Source organism: Lasioglossum baleicum, chromosome 13, assembly GCF_051020765.1.
Source record: "Lasioglossum baleicum chromosome 13, iyLasBale1, whole genome shotgun sequence".
Lineage (NCBI taxonomy): Eukaryota > Metazoa > Arthropoda > Insecta > Hymenoptera > Halictidae > Lasioglossum > Lasioglossum baleicum.
Window position 1 is genome coordinate 15,764,096 of NC_134941.1, and position 18,581 is coordinate 15,782,676.

The window sequence follows — 18,581 nt, forward strand, 5'->3', positions numbered from 1 at the left end:
AATCCAGATGATCCAGAGAATCCATCATCGTTTCCCGTAAAACGACTTGCAGTGAAATTATGTCATCTCCCGATGCCCGATGCCCGATACGTATACATACACATACGGACAACGATGTACGTTTTTAATCGTCGATACTTCTTATTCTTACAATTAGACTTATGTAACAAACACCGTCGAACAGCTTAACCCGACAGACTCCGTGCTCTGATCGGATCAGATTAATTTTTCTACAACGGCTTTCTTTCAACGTTATTAGAAGCAGCAACCCGTCTCGCGTCGCGTCGAGAGGACGAAGAGCGGCCTGATCTAGAATCTAAACATGTTCCACTATAAATTGCGGTCAAGTGCATTCGCAGACTTCCAAGCCGAAGCCGTACACTTTGAACCGATACGACGACAGTGTTTTCTCGACCACTCGATCTCTTACATTCTACATTCTACATTCTACATTCTACATTCTACATTCTACATTCTTAATACATCGAAAGAGATTCTACTTTCTGGCGGATGGATCATTCATCGGAATCAGGATCGGTATAAACGTAAACTAATCGGAAATCGTTTCACCTGGTAGGTCCTGCTTGTTGGCCAGGATCAGAATGGGCACTCCAGCGTTGTCAGGGCTTCTAGCTGTCCTGGTCAGCTCCATCTTAGCTTCTTCGAGTCTCTCGGCATCGCACGAGTCTACCACGAAGATGATCCCGTCGGTGCAACGAGTATACGACTTCCACAGAGGTCGCAGTTTCTCCTGACCACCCACGTCCCACACGAGAAAATTCACACCTGCAAGCAGATAACGATACCAATCCATTCATTCAACGATGCGACAATGGTCAGGTTAAACAATTGAAAAATATGAAATTCCGCCTTGGTGGCGGCTGCTGCTTGAAAGATCATTTCATAATCGCGAATACTATATGTACATATGATATGTATAATGGTACATATGTATGTATGTAGTATGTAGTATAATCGAAAACGCGCAGACAAGCATTCTTCAGCTATTTCGTTTTAGTGCTCTAGCGAGGAAAGATCCCGAGGAAAAACAATGTAGAGAACTATCGATTAAACAATTACCGTAGCCATTAAACCGATTCCGTCCAGCCATAAAACCGATGAAGAAACTTGCGGACCGACTCCTATTATCTTAAGCACAGTTGTTCGCCAAGTGCGCGTAATCCCTTTTACTTTTACGTGACCCTAATTTCCAATGCACCTTAAAAATTTCCCTGATAAATATCCCCAACGAGAAACTATCGAGGACCGAGAGTCCCGAATCTTCAAACACAATTTTACTATTTTCTACCGAATGTTCTAATGGTACATTCAATTTTTCTTTGGACCTCAAAATTGAAAGAAAAGGTTGACTAACGGTCGAATTATAACGATCGAGTCTGTTAACGGAGCTTATGATACACTGAATTTTCTTTAGACATCAAACGCGAAGGAATGCTGATTAACAGGATTATGTATAATGATTAGACAGCGGATTTTTGATGCATTTAGAGTGGGCGTAATTTAAAACGGTAACAACAGTAAAACCATTAGAAGAATTTAATAACACGTACCGTTATATGTATATCATTTCTTACCTAACAAACATATTAAGAATGAAAATATATGTCCATTTCCGCCCAGTTTGTTCAAATTCAAGCAGAAACTTTTTATTTTGCATGAAGATCCGCTGTCTGATAACGATAGAGAAGAGAAGAATGATTTTACCTTTGGCTTTGCCAATGCCACCGCGGATTCTCTCGCAGTTGAAGCCGATGGTGGGCACAGTATTCAGGTACTGGTCAAACTTGAGGCGATACAACGCTGTCGTTTTCCCAGCACTATCCAGACCAAGCATGGCCACGTGGAGCGGCGTTCCCGTAGGAAGTGCCTCTAGGAACCCGCCGCTCGTCCCGCTCCTGCCCATCCCGGCACCCATTCCTCTCCCTCGGCGACCACCTCTTCCCTAGACCTTCTCTTCCTCCTCTCCTATCCTATCGTTCGTTTATCAGGCATTTAGCCCCTCTCCCTCGACGCACCCTTGATATCGACTTCTTTCCACCTGTAATCAATTTTTATTCCTCGAGCACTCTCGCCTTCGCAGCAGTTTCTTTTCTTTAAACCGAGTTCTTTTCTTCTTCTTCTTCTTCTTCTTCTTCTTCTTCTTCTTCTTCTTCTTCTTCCTCCTCCTCCTCCTCCTCCTCCTCTCACCCTATCTTCCTAGATTTCATTCTTCTTCGGGCTTCCAGTTGTCTACCAGTTCTTCCTTCTTCTCCTTCTTCTTCAAAATTTCGTATCTTTTCTCCAGGTTTCTTGTTCCTTCTCTCTCTAGCTTCTATCTTTCATTATTCGCTAGCGTCCTATCTTTGTGTATACGACTGGACTACTCCACTGCCTCCCTCATATCGGTTTATCGACAGTTCCTCGCTCTCCGAGTTATCCGCTATCAGTCTCGATTCTTCTTAATCTCTCTCCCCTATTTTTCTTCCTAGGAACCATTCCAGATTTCTCTATAGAACCCGATGTCCTATTTCCTCATACTTCCTCATCAAACATTTCTTGGCTTTTCTACGTAGCTGGCCCTCATCTCTTCGGGGCGTCTCCCTTCGAGTATAGTCTGTTATCCTCTTCCGGGTCTCCTGAAACGTTCTCTAATCAAGTATATACAACATATTCTCTAGCTTCTGAATTTCCCAGCTCCTTCAGGACCTCTTCAGTTTTCCTCCCACTGTTTACCTTTCGATATCTACCTATTCCAGCATCCCGGGGTTCACTTAATTTCTACCTGACCCTATCCCAGGGCCAAAGAGAAATCCCTTCCTTCCACCGAATCCTCTCTCGAAGTATGATACCGCGGCGTCCCTTTATTCCATGCTGGCGGTTGTACCTGCCGCGCCGCCACCGAGATGTTTCTTCTTCTTGTTTCTCGTTCTTGTTCCTCGGGAGATGGAAAGGGAGACAGAGTCTCCTTTCGTGTCTCTGGGCCAAAGTCGCGGTCGAAGAGAGAGAGAGAAGAGAAGAGAAGAGAAGAGAAGAGAAGAGAAGGGAGGCTGCTGTCTCCGCTTTCGATGCTTCGTCCCCGCCGTAAAAGGACTCGCTCCGAGGCCACGATCACCACCACACCGGCTGAAAATGAAAGGAAGAACGCGTTATCGATGCTCGCACTGTCTGCCGATTATCGGGCTGATTGTTTCTATTGATCCACGAACCCGAGCCGTTAAATCTCCTCGAAACACGATATCAAACTTATCTTTCTGGATCGACAGACTTATCGGTGATCCAAAGAATGAAATTCGGAGACAATAGCTTTCTTCGTACTATATTTTACTGTTGTAAGAATATTTTTCTTTTTCAAGCATTCTCTCCCCTGCATCTAGGTTCAAGAATGTTTTATTAAAAATGTTTCATGGACCATGTTTTCAACAGAACCTGTTTCAATGACTCTGAATTTCTGGTGTTCGCAGCATCCAGTAGCGAGAACCGGCGATCAACGTGTCGAACAAACGAATTTATGATTAAGCCGGTGTGAAATAACGTTCTTTCTGGTTCCTAATTCGTGGAAGAGGATTCACGAGCCGACGCGACGCGACGCGACGAAAGAGCACTTAAACGGTCGACAAAAGCGAATTCAACGTTCTCCAGAGAGCGAGAGAGCACGAAACGACCAGGTGAGCTTCCCGGGGCCATCGCAAAAAAAGCGACTCGAAACTCTCACCGATCTATAATGACCACGGAAGGATCGTTGGAAGATCGAGCAGCCTCGAAAACTACTGGATCTGGTTTGGTCTCGCTCTCGCGTTATTCTTTGTGGGGGGAGGGTCGAACCTTTGTGATCGATAGCCTCTCGAGGAACCAGTCCTGCGTCCCGGGAACTTTGGATCGAGTCGAGGATCGCGGATGGTGGGTGGAGTTGAGAGGATTTCAAGAAAAACTGCTAGCCAGGGAAAAATCGGAAAACCCGGGGAGTCCGTTCAGATATGAAATCTGCCAATTATGAACGATAAAAACCTTCAGAATTCCCCATATAGGATTTGTCAAATTCTTGCAGCATCAAAAATCATTACAAACATGTAATTCCCGTTCAAAATACCCGTTCCGACCGTGAGGGACGATTAAAAAATTGGGAAAGTGATTTAGTTTATCGAGTTAAAAGTTAAAACAAGCAGGATTTCCATGTACATACTTGTGCTAAAAATAAATGGGTGAAATTTAAAACAGTGAAAATGTTGATTCTGCATAAAGATTCAGAATATGAGCCCACAACATTTCACGGAATTATTTCTTAAGAACGTAACTGTAAGGGTTAAATCTTGCGTTACCAATAAATTGCACATGTTTCAGAGGAATATTGTCTGGCTGAGAAAATGGGACAGGGCGGAATCAAAAAATGATTAAAAAGAACAAATTTAACTCGGTTGCGCCACCAGTGGCCTAGTCTAATAACGGCCTAAGTCACGAATTCTTCAGATTCGATTGTCACCGGGTAAAATCGCTCGATAAAAGTTCCGTAGCCGCGTAAGAAAGCTTAAACGAGGACACACATCCTTTTCCAGCGAGCGACTTTTCCGAGCGTGCTTCATAAAGGGAAACTTGAATTCCGTCGGAAAATTGCATTCGACGGGGAAGCAGGAAACACGACTGGCCCGGGGAAACCGGAAACCGGAAACCGGGTGTATCTCCAAAGATATTTCGCCTCCTCGCCGCGTCGGGAGTTTCGGGGTTTTTCCGGCTCGTAAATCAACCCGCGTCGAACTTTCCGCTAGCGAAAATTGTATATCTCACTGGGGAGGCGGTGGATGTTCGTTTTGGGTCGTCCCTGGGGGTAGAATGACGTAGTAACGAGCCTCAGAAATAACAGGCTGCGGTCTTAGACACCAATTTTCTTCGGACTCTCCCAATGAATCGATTACCAATTGTTCGTGCAAGGTATTGGCTCAGCTGCGAATACAATTACAAACAGCTTTGCTCTAAAATCGTCAGGCTTATAATGAAGATTTCAAACGAAATTGACTAAACACGAAGAAGACACGAGAAAAATGTCACAGATTAAAAATGGAAGATCGAAATGTGATAAATCTTTTGCGATTTCGATCGGAAATATCGCGCGATTTCCATCGGGACCGAGCACAATAGGAAAAAGAGAAACATCGGGCACAGCCGTTCGGAGTCTCTTCCGGCCTATTGTCCCCGTCATCCGGTGTCTAAGCATAATTCTCTTTTTTTCCAGCAAGTCAGGTGAATCCTTTTTATTCTTATTTCCGTCACGATCGGATCTACATACATACATTTCGGACTTCCGCGTTCGATCGCTCGATTACCGCGTTTCTATTTACGGATCGAAAGTATTTTTCCCTCCCCCCGAGAGAATATGGGAGGGGCAATTATACGGCTACTAATCGAGGCAATTATCGACTAATCGTTTTACTTTCTTTCCCCGTGCACGGATCTTCGAGCATTGTTCCAGAAAGACTATTTTCTCCGATGACGCAACTTTGCTTTTGTTCTCTCGCGTTTCTAACGAATCGTTTCGTGCTTCGTGCTTCGTCTTTCGTCTCCCCTTCGTTCATATCTCTCTTTCTTTCTCTCGACAGTGTATTCGCCTATTTAATTCCACACGGCTCGGCGCTAATTTCGTGCAATTTTGCGGCTGCGCTTCCTCCAACGACAACGAGCATCGTTGCGAAAGCGAGAGTGCGCGAAGAAATGCGAGGACATTGTGTTTGTGGATCGTTGCTACATGCGCCGACTATATTAAATGACTCCGTGCCGCGACATTAGAGTGTCGTAAATTAAATGCCACGGGGACCTGCCTTCTTCAATTGTCGCAATTTGATGGTTCTAGAACTTTCGAATCGCTGCGAACGTTCCGATAGCTGAAAATTCGCAAAATAGAAGAGTCCTCTCGGCTTGTGAGATTTTGATCATATGTATGTATTAGGTTGTCCCGAAAGTTGGTTTTAAAATACTTTTGGGACAACACCTAATATTTTAATTGATAATTAAATATCAACGACTACCATTCATTTAATTAACAGCAATCTTTCAGAGCTCCGCCTCACAGGGCGACGATTAATAACATTGTTAGCAGACTCTCCACGCTTCGCTCAATTCGGCTTATTAGAAATCAATCTATTAAAGCATAAGTTTGCCTAGTCATGCCCGCATCTGGACGATGATCGACGACGGCGCGTAAGTGGTTCACGGTGCTTATTACTCTCTTTCTCCCCTGTGAAGCGTGTCTTTTTTTTCTCGCGGTACTTGCAATAGAGCGGTGCGGTGCGGCGCGGTGCGGCGAGCAGCAAACACCATAATCATAAATCGTCTTGAAAACAGACCGAAGAAACCACGAGACTCTGTAACGTGTAAACGGACAAAACGAGTATATCAACCGTGTGTTCTGCGGTTTATTGGCTTAGCTTTCGGTGGCTCGTGTTCTCCTCGAAGCGTCGCGTCGCGTCGTCGCCTAGTCGAGAAGCCTTAAAATTCGCCTACTGGTACGGCACGTTCGGATTACGTGTTTCGTCTGGTCTAGACGGTTCACGTGGGGCATATCCGTGCCGCGAATGTCCCTGCACTTGATTCCGAGTGGTGTCGTTCACGCGACCCGTTCCTGTCGGATCGCAGCAAAAGTTGTTCCACTGCTCTAAACCCAATTTATTATGAAATTAGAAGCTCTAAACACTTGTGAAAGTTCAGATGCGGTTCTATTGCTTCCCTAAATCTAGTCTATCAACAAAAATTAGAAGCTTTAAATCATTTTAGAAACTCGTACATTGTATTCGTATCATAATACATATGTATAAAATTGTACAACTGAATTTTCGTGCACGATCATGGAGCCCATGTGTAAGAGCTTCGCCAAGGTGTTTCGTTGCGCCGCGCGCCGCAAAGAAAAATTAGAATCGCCAGAGAAAAAAGGGTGAAAAGGGGCTCGGAGCACTCTGTCCCTGAAGGGACGCGCGAAAGAGGGGGATGAAAAATGAAAGGACTCGGGACTCGGGGAACGCGTGTTCGAAAATGTTCCTGCTGGCAGGTGCGGCCGACTGGTCCAGAAAAAAGGAGATAAAAGTGGGCCGGGATGCAAGCCAATGCAGATGCAGATGCACATGCACCAGATTCAGTTTACCGATATCGCTGCCAATAGTACTACTTTTATTCCCTCGTTTCTCGCTCCGGCCCCATCTCGGGACTCGTTCTTCGTTTCGGTGTTCCAATTTAATAATGCCGCGGCCGTTTTCACGCGACAGCCCGCCGACTCAATATTTAACAAATGATAAACAGCCGGCGAAATTAGCCAGGTCTCTCGAGATCCGCCTCGATTCTCTCCTCTATTACATATTTACTTCGAACAATAATTGCCCAGAAGTTTGCATCTTGAGCTAAAACTTTTTAGCCTTCGCAGCAGCATGTTAAGTCAGAAGTAGAGAAACTTGTTAATACCCCAAGTTTTCGAGCACGTGTGCACCTCGGCTTCGTTAATCCACGAAAGCTGTAGCAGCATGGGAGCTCGCGAGCTTCGTTAAAAGTTTCATAAGGCGGACGGTAAATAAACACAAGTCTCGTTCTAAACAATCCGGTTTTTTAATCAAGTTTGAACAGGGTCGATAAACCAGCCGTTTTATTTTCAAAGTGGCGAGAATTCTCTTTCACAATTTCACAATTTCGCTCGTCGGAGCCTCGATAAAATTTTGTCCACACCGGGAGAATTGAATTTCGACTTGGACGATAGTAAAATCGCGACAAACGACCTAACCCAGAGAAAAACGGAGCCCGAGCTGAACACGCGATTCGTTCGCGTGTCGACTCCTTTTTCATTGGTTCGACGGGTTTCTAGAGTGTCGGCTCTAGCTCTGGTTCTCTGCCGCGCAGCAACGCGCGTTCTAGCGGTCCAGAGCAAACAGTTATACGTACAGGTTGCATTGTTCGGTGTCCATCGAGGACAGGACCCCGGTGATGAAAATTCTGACGGCCGTTTCTTTCTCGCTTTTTCCTTTTCTTTTTCTTGTTTCATTCGCCGCGCCGCGCCGCGCCGAACGTTGTTACCCGCACACCTTGTCGAGTTGAGTAACACCGACGTGCAACACCATTCTCGCCGCGCCGATGAAACAGTCCTCCGCTCTTTTATTTTCAATATTTGCGGTCCGTGAACGGATAACAGTTACGCGACAATAATTCCGCGACGCGACGCGACGCTTCGCACGAGCAGAGTTGCGAATCTGAAATTATTCGCGTTCGACGATCGGAGCTCCGTGTGTCTCCGAACGGATAAGTTTGTTAACTAGACTGCGGATCTTTATGCATTTATAGGAAAACTTGGTAAACGAAATTCAAAATACATACATGGTAGGAAAATTTTTTAAATTGCAGATGTCGATATACGTATGTATGATCTCTCATCTATTAAAATGATTAAGGGAGGAAATAACATTCTATGTATGTACGTATTTGGTTTCTATTTCTATAGCATGCAATCGACGCGGGGGAATTTTGATTTCGCATAAAGATCCGCAGCCTATTGATAACTGTTTTAATGAGAAACTGCACAATGTTCTATGTACATACAATGTACCAGTTCGTATTAAATTAATTCTTCGTTCAATCATCCACAAATTGTATCATTGACTTGTGCTCGATCGTATTAGGTTATCCCAAAAGTTATTTTCGGAATGTGTTCTTTTAATATTGCTAAATAAATATGTATTAGGGTGTCCGAAAAACATTAACATAAAGATTATCGCATTGTTTGTATCTATTTAACAAGAAACATTAAAGGAAGGAACACATTCCCAAAGAAACTTTTCGGACAATCTAATAATACATATGTAATAGGTATGTACATAGTTTGCAGAAAGTAGAGTTTGAATGAAAATAAACAGGATATTGGGCGTGGCTTTTCCAAAGGTTTTGCAAGCGCGAAATTTACAGGTTGTTTAGAGGTTTCCGTAGAGGAATCAAGGGGATCCGCGATGAATACCAGAGAGCCCGAACGATGACCCAGAACGGCAGATTTCTCTGGCCGCATCCTTCCTCACGATTCTCCCGGTTTAAATTTGATTTGCCTACTTTTGCACGTGCACGTGCATGCTGCCTCTACCTGTCGTACGGTCTTCTTGGGCACCGCGTGCATTCGGGGTCGCATAAATTACAGTCTCTGAATATTTATAGAAAATCACGCTCGCGTACCCCTATTTCGAGGCCAATGTTGCGCAACCGTTGAATAACTCTTGATTTGTTTGTTTCAGAATGCAGAGTGCAGTGACGGTAGGTTATGCGCGTGTTTTGCATTCGTCATTTTTTAAATCCCCGGTTTTCTGTTTTGTGGAAAATTACAAACTGCGTGAACACCGGGCCATTCGCAAAAATATTCTATATGATCCAATTTGAGAAGCAACAGCTTGAAACCGTTCAGTTTTTATTTGCAACATTTTTTCGGATCGGTAATAGTTTTACAAATATTTGAAGGGATCACGTTGCCAACTCGAATGGCAATTCGAATGGGAAATCTAATTGTTACTGAATTTATTTGTATTGGATAAATCGATCAGAGCATTCATAAATATGTGATTCAATTTAAAGAAACTAAAGAAACACAGCTGCTTCTGACCATTTAATGATCATACCACATATATTGGACTTTACATGTACGTACATATCAATTATTGAAAATATTCGAAAAAATGAATCGGGTCTACCAGGGTTAGTAGATCGTTGTGGAATGTTTCCTAACCGGGCTAACGATCGAAAAATTCGAAAACTTGGTCAAAACGATTCAGTAATGGCATAACACGCTAATTGCACCAGAAACCTGGCAAACACGAACAGAGAAAGATAGCGGTCACGGAGCGTTTATTCATTGTCGGCAGTGATAGCCGGGATCGATAACAGGTTCGTGGATTTCTTAAATCTCGCTGCGACCGTGTAATGCCAACGGTAAATGGAAATGCCGAGATTCTATTTATGGTGAAGTTTATGGTGAATAAATTCGATCGGAGTTACGCGAAGTACATACATACATTGCATATACCGTTCACTGATCGACGCGTCGCAAAACGTTCAGCAATGTTTCAAATGGAAACACGCCGCGCCGCATGTGTAAACGATAAAAGAACGTCCACGATTCATCATTACAATTAACGACTCGATTTACTATGCGATTCGGTTCTTTTTTATCGCGAAAAGTTTTTCTTCGCCGAGGTGAACTTTCGACGCACTGATTTTTCAAGTGAAAATTCGTTCTTCTCGAGATTAAAAAGGGGCATTCCATAGATCAGAAAGCACGTCGAAAACTTCTCTGCACTGTAAAGCGCACTTTCGCTCGAGATTGAACCCTTGTTGTTTCCATTCAACTCCACGTAAATTCTTAATCGGTTAGGCTCATAGATCTCGGCTAGAATTCTAATTGAACTTGGATCGACACCAACTTTGAACTTTTATCGAGTCCACAATACAGATTCCATTCGCGCGAGTTTCGGGAAAAGATATTCGCGCGCGAACACCCGGGAGCCGTTCCACGCTTCCGTTTCCACTGTGCGGCGCGGCGTGGAATTCCTCGCGTGCCGCAGGATTACGTGAGCGGAGATCGGTCTGTAATTTGCAGTAAAAGCGAGCCAATTAACCGATACTCCCGATCCACGTCGTTTCGGTGATTCTTCTCCTTAAAAAACGCCTCGCCGCCAACCCAACACAGCTCAGCTCAGCTCGAACACCTGTGAACGACTTCCGAGAGTTTTCATGTTGTCTCGAACGAAATTGCTTTAATAAGCAATTCTTATGAGATAATTCTTATGAGAACCAGTCAATTATTATACCTTGCTGTCGAGCCTTGAGAAGCTGAGAGTTGAACAGACACGTAAATAATCGCCTCCGTTTAACTGGAAGTGTCTCAGATCATGTGCCGTTTCTTTGAGAACTCTATGTATGTACATATGTATAATGTAAAATATGCGCAGTGAACTCTATGAACGTGTCAGAGCAAAACTATAACGGCGCGGCGCGGCGCGGCGCGGCGGCGCGTGAGAAGAAGAATCAATTATTATTAGACGACGAGAGGAACGAAGCAGTACACCAGGCGTGGGCAATTTTGCCTCAATTGAGGCAAAACAGTCCCCACCGTAGCGCCCACTGTCCCCCACCAGCATCCGCCGTTACTATGTAGGAAGGACGCGTTTCGCTTGTCGCAAGCAGTGCGCAGGCTTTGTGCATCGGAGCCACGAGGAGCACCACCGAAAGGAAGCTTGGTGGGGGTAGCAGACGTTTGAGGGGCTCCACCCGTGTCCACGCCTGCAGTACACAGTACATATGTATGTATGTACTAATTTATCTATTTCGGCCTCGCGGCTAAGAAATTGGACTTGGTTTACAATTGTAGGATTTAAATCGTAAATTGAATAATACGTTCGTAAACTCGAAATGTTTTAATACGAAATTTGAATTATAACAAATACAACTAATTAAATTATCCCGTCTGAATCTCCGTCCGAGATCAAACACGTCTTTTCGTTTTCGTACGTCGAAGCGGAATGACAAAGAAATCGCATATACAAATATGAATAACGAAATCGATAAACATAATAACAGATATCGAATCGTCGCGTCGCCGTTACAGTTACTAACGTCGTGACATTCAACGGAATTCTCGCCGCTCAGAGATGGCATCTCCCTACACAATTTTTGTTTACGTCCCTCCATCCATACATATCCCATGCCATACCCGATACCCGATACTCGATACCCGATACCCGATAGCCTATGCTCTATGCTCTACGCCTTATTATTAGACTGCGGATCTTTATGCATGTATGGCTCATGGAAATGTTGAGAAAAATTGCGAGAATATAAAATTCGATGGAATTCAGTGCGATTTTTATTGGTTTTAGATCTGCAAAGGCTGTTCCCATTAAATAAAAAAAGGATTTTATCTTACTTCACTTTCTAAAACTTTGTCCATAGAAATTGGAAATTGCATAAACATCCGCGGTCTATCCTAATGTTTTACATCTAATATTGCATCTCCCTCTCTCCTTTTGATTATTTATTTCCTTTTTCGACGAGGAATGGAGTATGTGAAGGTTTTGTAAAATGCAAGTTCAGTAAATAAATTGTACATGATATGTCTCGTGGAAATTTGATGTTTGGCCCAGTTTTTGGAAATTCAGATCCGCAGTCTAATCGCGCAGCTAGTCCCCTAGGCGCAAGTATCGGATAGTTGAAATACCATGGCCGATCGGCGATTTAAATTGAAACTAAATGGGACCGTTTCGCGGTATTTACGACCCGATTTATGGTGTTTGTTAACCTGATGGAATTTCTCGCGTTCCCAGTCGATAGAAATTCGATTCGATTCCGTCTGCCGGCACGCTCAGATTTGATTGTGTCCTCCTCCCGCTATAAACTCTCTGCGAGCACGTTTACGGGTGCAATTCTCGCATATTTCGCGATTGTTCCGGTCAAATACATTGTATAGCGAGCGCGCCGATTTTATGCGTTCAGTAAACACCTGGAAACACCCCGCCGCGCGCCGCGCCGCGATCCCCGAAGAAAAATTTCGCAAACCTCGGTAATCTAACTCAACTTACTTAACATCTAATGGAACCGTTAAACAAACGCGTTCAACTTTCTTGGATTACGATTCCTCGAAATCACTGTCGCAAGAGCTACATTCTGCATAAGTAATCGTGATCCGGAGCGAATATCTCTGACTTGCGGTTTCATTATGCATTTTATAGTTTCAGCGGATGAAACGTAACCAAAATTCATATTAAGGTGCACTGGTGGTCTTTGCGCAGTGCCGCTTTACGAGCCATAAAACCACAGAGATCCGCAGCCTGGTTATAGAAGCCGATAGTCCCGTTTGATACGAAATTCTATAATTATATGTATGTATATGTACCGTCTAAAGTAAGTTATTCGCGTCTTTCGAGGCCGAATTCCACGACGGAAAATAGGGCAGAAATGTATTCATTTCCGGCGCGATTATTACCGTGATAAATTGCATGCAACATCAAACATTTCTTTTTCATCCAGTTAGCAAGCAGATGCCATAATCGCTTAAGCCGATGCGGTCTAGCGGCGCGGCGATTAACCACCGGCGGCTTTAACGGCAACAGAGCGAACAGTGTCGTCTACACTTTGATTAACCAACAATCAACGGCTCTCATTACGTGGCTACCAATCGGCACTTGCCTCGCGACTCAATTCGTTCGATCGATCGATTCTTTCCCCTCGCTTGATCAGTATTCCAAAGCAACGATTAACCCAAATTTCGAATACATATTCGCCGTTTTAGCCCTCGGCTCGCCATTAATCGTGTAATCGTTGCGACGTTAAATCGTGTTACAATTTCGAGGACGGATATCGACGCGTTAACGAAGTCAATTATTAATTTATTATTCATCGTGCGAGCGTGTGGTCCGATTACTTTTGTAAATACTGTATTGTAGTTTTCAATATAATCTCCACCAGTTCCGTTTTAAGTAATTATGTATTAGCAAGGTAAAAAATTAATTTGTCGATCTAACAGTATCGAGATTAATGTGATCGATCTGTCCGTCGAACACTACCGGTCACAAAGTGATATGTATACGTATGTACTAGCTTGTCGGGGGTTAAGTGGATCGACCTTTCCCCGATTAATAAAAATCCAACTGGTAATTGAAGATCACCGGTGGTGTCTCTCGGTGCGAACTATACAACCCACGACTAATAATATGTATCGTGTAACAGTACGAACCCCGTTAGACGCGTTAGTTAAATCTCGTTCCCGGTATACATATTGGCGACGGTGCGGTATCTGGAACGCGGGAGTTCGCGAGGGGAAATCAGTCTGTCGAGCAAAGTGGGCCTCGTAATTCACGATCGCGTTGATAACGCTCGGCCGGGACCGTTTCGGTGTGTGTACGATCCGTCGACATCCTTCTTGCACCCTTATCCGCGTTATCCGCCGTGCTGTGCCGTGCCGTGCCGTGCCGTGCCGTGCCGCGGTAATAACAGCGTTACAACCGCGCAACTATGATTTCTAGATAAGTCACGGGGGAGAAAATCGGCCGAGAGAAATGTGTACCTCGTCCAGCAGCGATCACCGGTCCCTGGAAAATTCAACTTAGTCGTTCAACATCGCAGTATTTAATTTAGTTTTAAAAATCCACCACAGAGCGTGGAATTAAAATCAAGATCAAGCATTGACGAGTATGTATACGCGTCGACCGCAGGGCAAATGGTCCTATGTATTAAAAATTTTACGAAAGACGAGGAAGAATTAGATTCTTATTTGATAAAAAATTAATCATTCATTCTCCAAAAGGTTATTGTAATTGCACCGCAATTAACTGATTAAAAACGAACATGGCGAGGAACATGGCCTGCCTCTCGATGCACGGTAGTCCGGGAGCCAAAGCAGACACGTAAACGATGCCTTCGTTTAACCCTTTCGCTACCGTGGATGCGATATCTCGTCACCGTACAATTCTATAGACGAGATATGTATCTCGTGTAACACAGACACAATTCAATTGTCGCGAACTGCGATCGTGAAACGCATCTAAACGAATTCGCAGAGAGCGAACAATATTTACGCGAGGGGCGCGATTATAAATAGTGTGGATCGCGTGAAAATTCCCAGCTGTGCTGAAATTAAACCGACGATTTGGCAGCATATTGTGGGAACCGACAGTCAGGGAGTCAGAGAGAGAGAGAGAGAGAGAGAGAGAGAGAGAGAGAGAGAGAGAGAAAACGCGTCGCGTCGTCGAACAAATTCGTATCGTGTCAAGGCTAGTCCCGTTTAATAATAGTAAATAGGATATTAGGATCGTCGACGCAATCATTCTGCTAGTTGTGCTGCATTTTCGATCATTTTTCGTGAAACGAACGCGAAACTGAAACCGCAAAACTAGCTTGAAGAGCATTGCGATTATCAAAGTTCCGAACGATCGCGCAATGTATTATCGGAATGTGCGGCGAGTGATCGGGTGAAACGGCGAGTTATCGAGCCCCAGTTAGCTCCTAGTTAAACTGAAAATCTGGGATCACGTAATATCGAGTCAACGTCGCGTCGGAGGGGCGTAGCACAAGAAATTTCCATTGAATCGCGGCGAAACTGAATGGAACGAGGTCCACTTTCATAGTATGTAGTATGTAGTTGTCCCTACGAAAGCGAACACCCGTGGCTTTCCCAGGGAGAACCAAGGGAAATTGATTTGCAGTCGTTCCGGATGAGGCGGCAACCGTACGGATGTGCAAGAGAGTGGCGAAGTTTTAGCTCAATGCAGATGGATATCGAAGAAGCAATAAACCCAAAACGCGCGATTTCCGTCAAACACCTGAACGCTCTCATAGCAACCATGATAAATATGTAAAATCGCGCGGAAACAGCGCGGATTTGATTTTTTCTGCGATTCGGATCTTTGGACCGCGCGGTCACGTGTGAACGAATACATAGACGCTAATGTAAATAAGGTCCATGCGGTTTCCGCCGTGTCTGAACGGGCCATTTCTTTCATGCAAATAATAATGTGTCGACCGAGCACCGATTACCTGTTCTTTCGACAACCACCGATGCTAATTCCCCGTGTGAACGGGGTTAGAGTGCAACCAGAACTGTTAATTCAGCAGAAACTTTCTTGCGGACGCGAGACTTCGTTCTTGCGATCATTCTTCGTTTGACATCTAGTACGGTTAACGAAAAGTTATTGATATTGTTAGACTCGATCTTATTAATTTATAGAATTATTGGCAATTTACCAGCTCAATTTAAACTGAACGCAGAACAAACGATTCGAAATTTTTTAATCAGTACGAACGCTTCGAAATCTATTGACTGACCACACCGATGAAAGAATAAAAGCATAATTGACCTATTGATCGCATTAATGATGGACAAATGTACACGTGCACAAAATATATTAACTCTGTGCTGGACATACGCGTTCCAATTGGCCAACGCACTCGGCCGAGTAAAAGCGAAACAATGGTTTCCCATTGATTCTCCGTTCCATACGCCGATGGTAAAATGCGAGTGGTACGTATCGCGAGGCAGACACGCGAAAAATACGTCGGCATCGTTACTGAAACATGTCGTAATCTGTAACAAGTACATAATAACGTTCTTTGCCGGAGAACGATCGCCGATCGCCGATCGCCGATCGCTAATGCACGCCGGCCGCCGCACATTCACGACCCAGTTGAAACACGCCGCAGGCGTTCACGCCAATCGAAATTTCTATCCACGTTCATCCGCCGCGCCGCGCCGATTTATCCTCCTAGCACATAATCGTGACTCATAACGCGCAGCCGATCCCATGAACTGCGAAACAATTTGCGAGAAAATAACACAGTTTTCATTTATCGCCGCGCCGCGCCGTCCGACTTCACTTTGGTATTCAATCGACAAATTTTTTCGGATTATTTTTGTTTGTAGATGATGGTACAAGACGCTAACTTTCGAGTAAACTCCGAAGATGAGTAGACGAGTCCAAAGTACAGATAAACGAAGAAAAGGGAAACGCGACACCAGGTGCCAACAGATTCCTAACGAGCCTCGTTACATAAACGAGGAACGATTTCTTCGGAAAAATGCACTGCTTTCGTCGGAACGATTTACTTCACACGCGATGGATTTTTGATGCAACGATACAGGGAACAAACAATGAGGAATTCCTAGGACTCGTACGAGTGAAAAATGTTCGCTGGATATTATACAATCTTTCGCTGTTCATTCACTGCTCGAAAAAATCATTTCAACCGAACCGAGAACTCAGCTGTGATCGCAACAAAAAATCCTCCAATTAAAACTTATTCGTCGTTCCTTTTACAATGAGTCATTGAATTACATAACGTTTCTTAATTAAATAGGCTTTTCAAATTATTCCCATGCACTTGCCGTTTTCAATTCCACTCATTCACTTTTCCCAAAAATGCATAAAAGAAATCCACAGTCTACTTATTAGAATTAATTTAAATTTATTATTTGAACAAACGCGAGTCTTGTAGACATCAGAGACTGACAGAAGTGACAGAACAATTACCATAATTTTCAGTGAACCAGGCAGTTAATATCAAATCCTTCGAGCAAGCATGATCGTTCGATTTAGTGAACAGAACAGAGTCTACAAAACGCGAGATACTACATAATTTCATTGTTAATTTCGTCGGTTAGCTCGAGGAAGCTCGGTCCGGCCGCGGCCGTTGTCCCGAGTCCCGATGCATTCTGCACCGATGCGCTCGCGCCACGGAATAATTGCAGTTTCCGTGTGCGTCTTACGCATTCGTGATTATTATTTTTCCGGTGAACTGGTCCCGTTCCCGTTATTCCCGGCAATGTGCACGTTGCCAGTGCAGACTGGCAGCGAACACGGGAACGTTTCCGTCCGAAAGTATCCTCTCGCGTAATTAAAATGTCCGAAATCGTGACAACACGTCGACTTATACGGGGCTTACACGTTGACAAGAATGAAAAAAACTTGCTGTTCCCAAGATAAAGATTTGTATTTCCTGTCGTCAGACAAACATAATCTTACACCTGTGACGATAATTGGACCACTGGCAACATTCCTGCGAGGCTGCTATCGCCATGAACTAGACTGCAACTCTTTATGCACTGGTGGAGGATCGTGAGAATTTCAGGAAATCGATAATACTGATAATTTTAGTAAATTTTATGTTTACATACTTGTGGACTATGTATTGTACAGAATGCATGGAATGCACAAAACACACAGAGTGCACGAATGAAACATTGCTGTGTACCATCTTGCGCCAGAACTACAACGTTTTTAACGTTTTAATAAATTAGTAAGCGAATCTGCAGGCTATGTAATAACGATAATTAAAGGACTAGAAGTAACAGTTCCTTTGTGCAGAATTTTTTCAAAGGATGATCCGAGAGACTGGAGAGATGGAATCGCGATGGCGGCCCTGGCGAAAGGAGGAACTTCTTTGTCGAGGACTGGCGCGTAATAAGAAGATTACACGCCTCTAAGACAATCTGCATAACGGCGAGCCCGTTCCTCTTTGTTCCAGAGAGAGAATGATACGAATCCGAAGACAGTCGTCTGCGAGGATCCTTCGGACACCGGAGACAATGATACTTTTTTTTCGACGACGGAGGAAATTGCATTCTGCTGATGAACGTGTTCCACTGAATATGCCAATCACCTACTAAAATGCTAAATAGACCGAATCTAATTGTACATATGTATAATACAACGAGCACAACCCATTCAACAATCAGCAGAAATTGAAAATACGAAGACAATGACCAACGTTCGCGATCAACGTACATAATCATACTTTTCACAGAGAAACTGATATCGCTATCGGTCGGTGAGATAACTGGCTGTGTTGTATGTACAACTAGACCGTGGAAGCCACTGCGAATATTTATCGATCCGACTTTGTTTTTCCTCTGTTAAAGACTTGTCAAGTGAAAAAGGCAATAAACTCTTATGAATTAAAAATACATATAGCAAAACTCGATAAGAGTCTAGTAAAGTAGAGCACAGCTGTTCGAGCAGACGTTCCCTCGAGTGACGAGAGAAACGTCACTGCCGAGTGCATCGCGTTCGAGACCAAACAACAACAAAAAACGCGTC

The 18,581-nt window shown here is 44.0% G+C and overlaps 1 protein-coding gene and 1 long non-coding RNA gene across 5 annotated transcripts in view; one reads left to right on the forward strand and one right to left on the reverse strand.

Annotated features, from left to right (window-relative positions):
- Arl4 (ADP ribosylation factor-like 4) overlaps positions 1–18,581 on the reverse strand; it is a 67,431-nt gene that overhangs the window by 25,212 nt on the left and 23,638 nt on the right. For 2 of the 4 annotated variants that reach the window (XM_076436860.1, XM_076436858.1), the window contains exons 2-3: positions 1,726–3,123; positions 571–786 (exon numbers count right to left, since the gene is read on the reverse strand). In XM_076436860.1, the coding sequence (XP_076292975.1) occupies positions 571–786; positions 1,726–1,936 (427 nt within the window). In that variant the 5' untranslated portion in view covers positions 1,937–3,123. Of the gene's footprint in view, positions 1–570; positions 787–1,725; positions 3,124–7,908; positions 10,259–18,581 lie in introns of those variants that run through there. The other 2 variants (XM_076436861.1, XM_076436859.1) reach the window with 2 other exon arrangements.
- On the forward strand, positions 10,620–16,841 carry LOC143215096 (uncharacterized). Its single transcript, XR_013010287.1, has 2 exons — positions 10,620–11,297; positions 16,409–16,841. It is a non-coding gene; the product is annotated as an uncharacterized LOC143215096 (long non-coding RNA).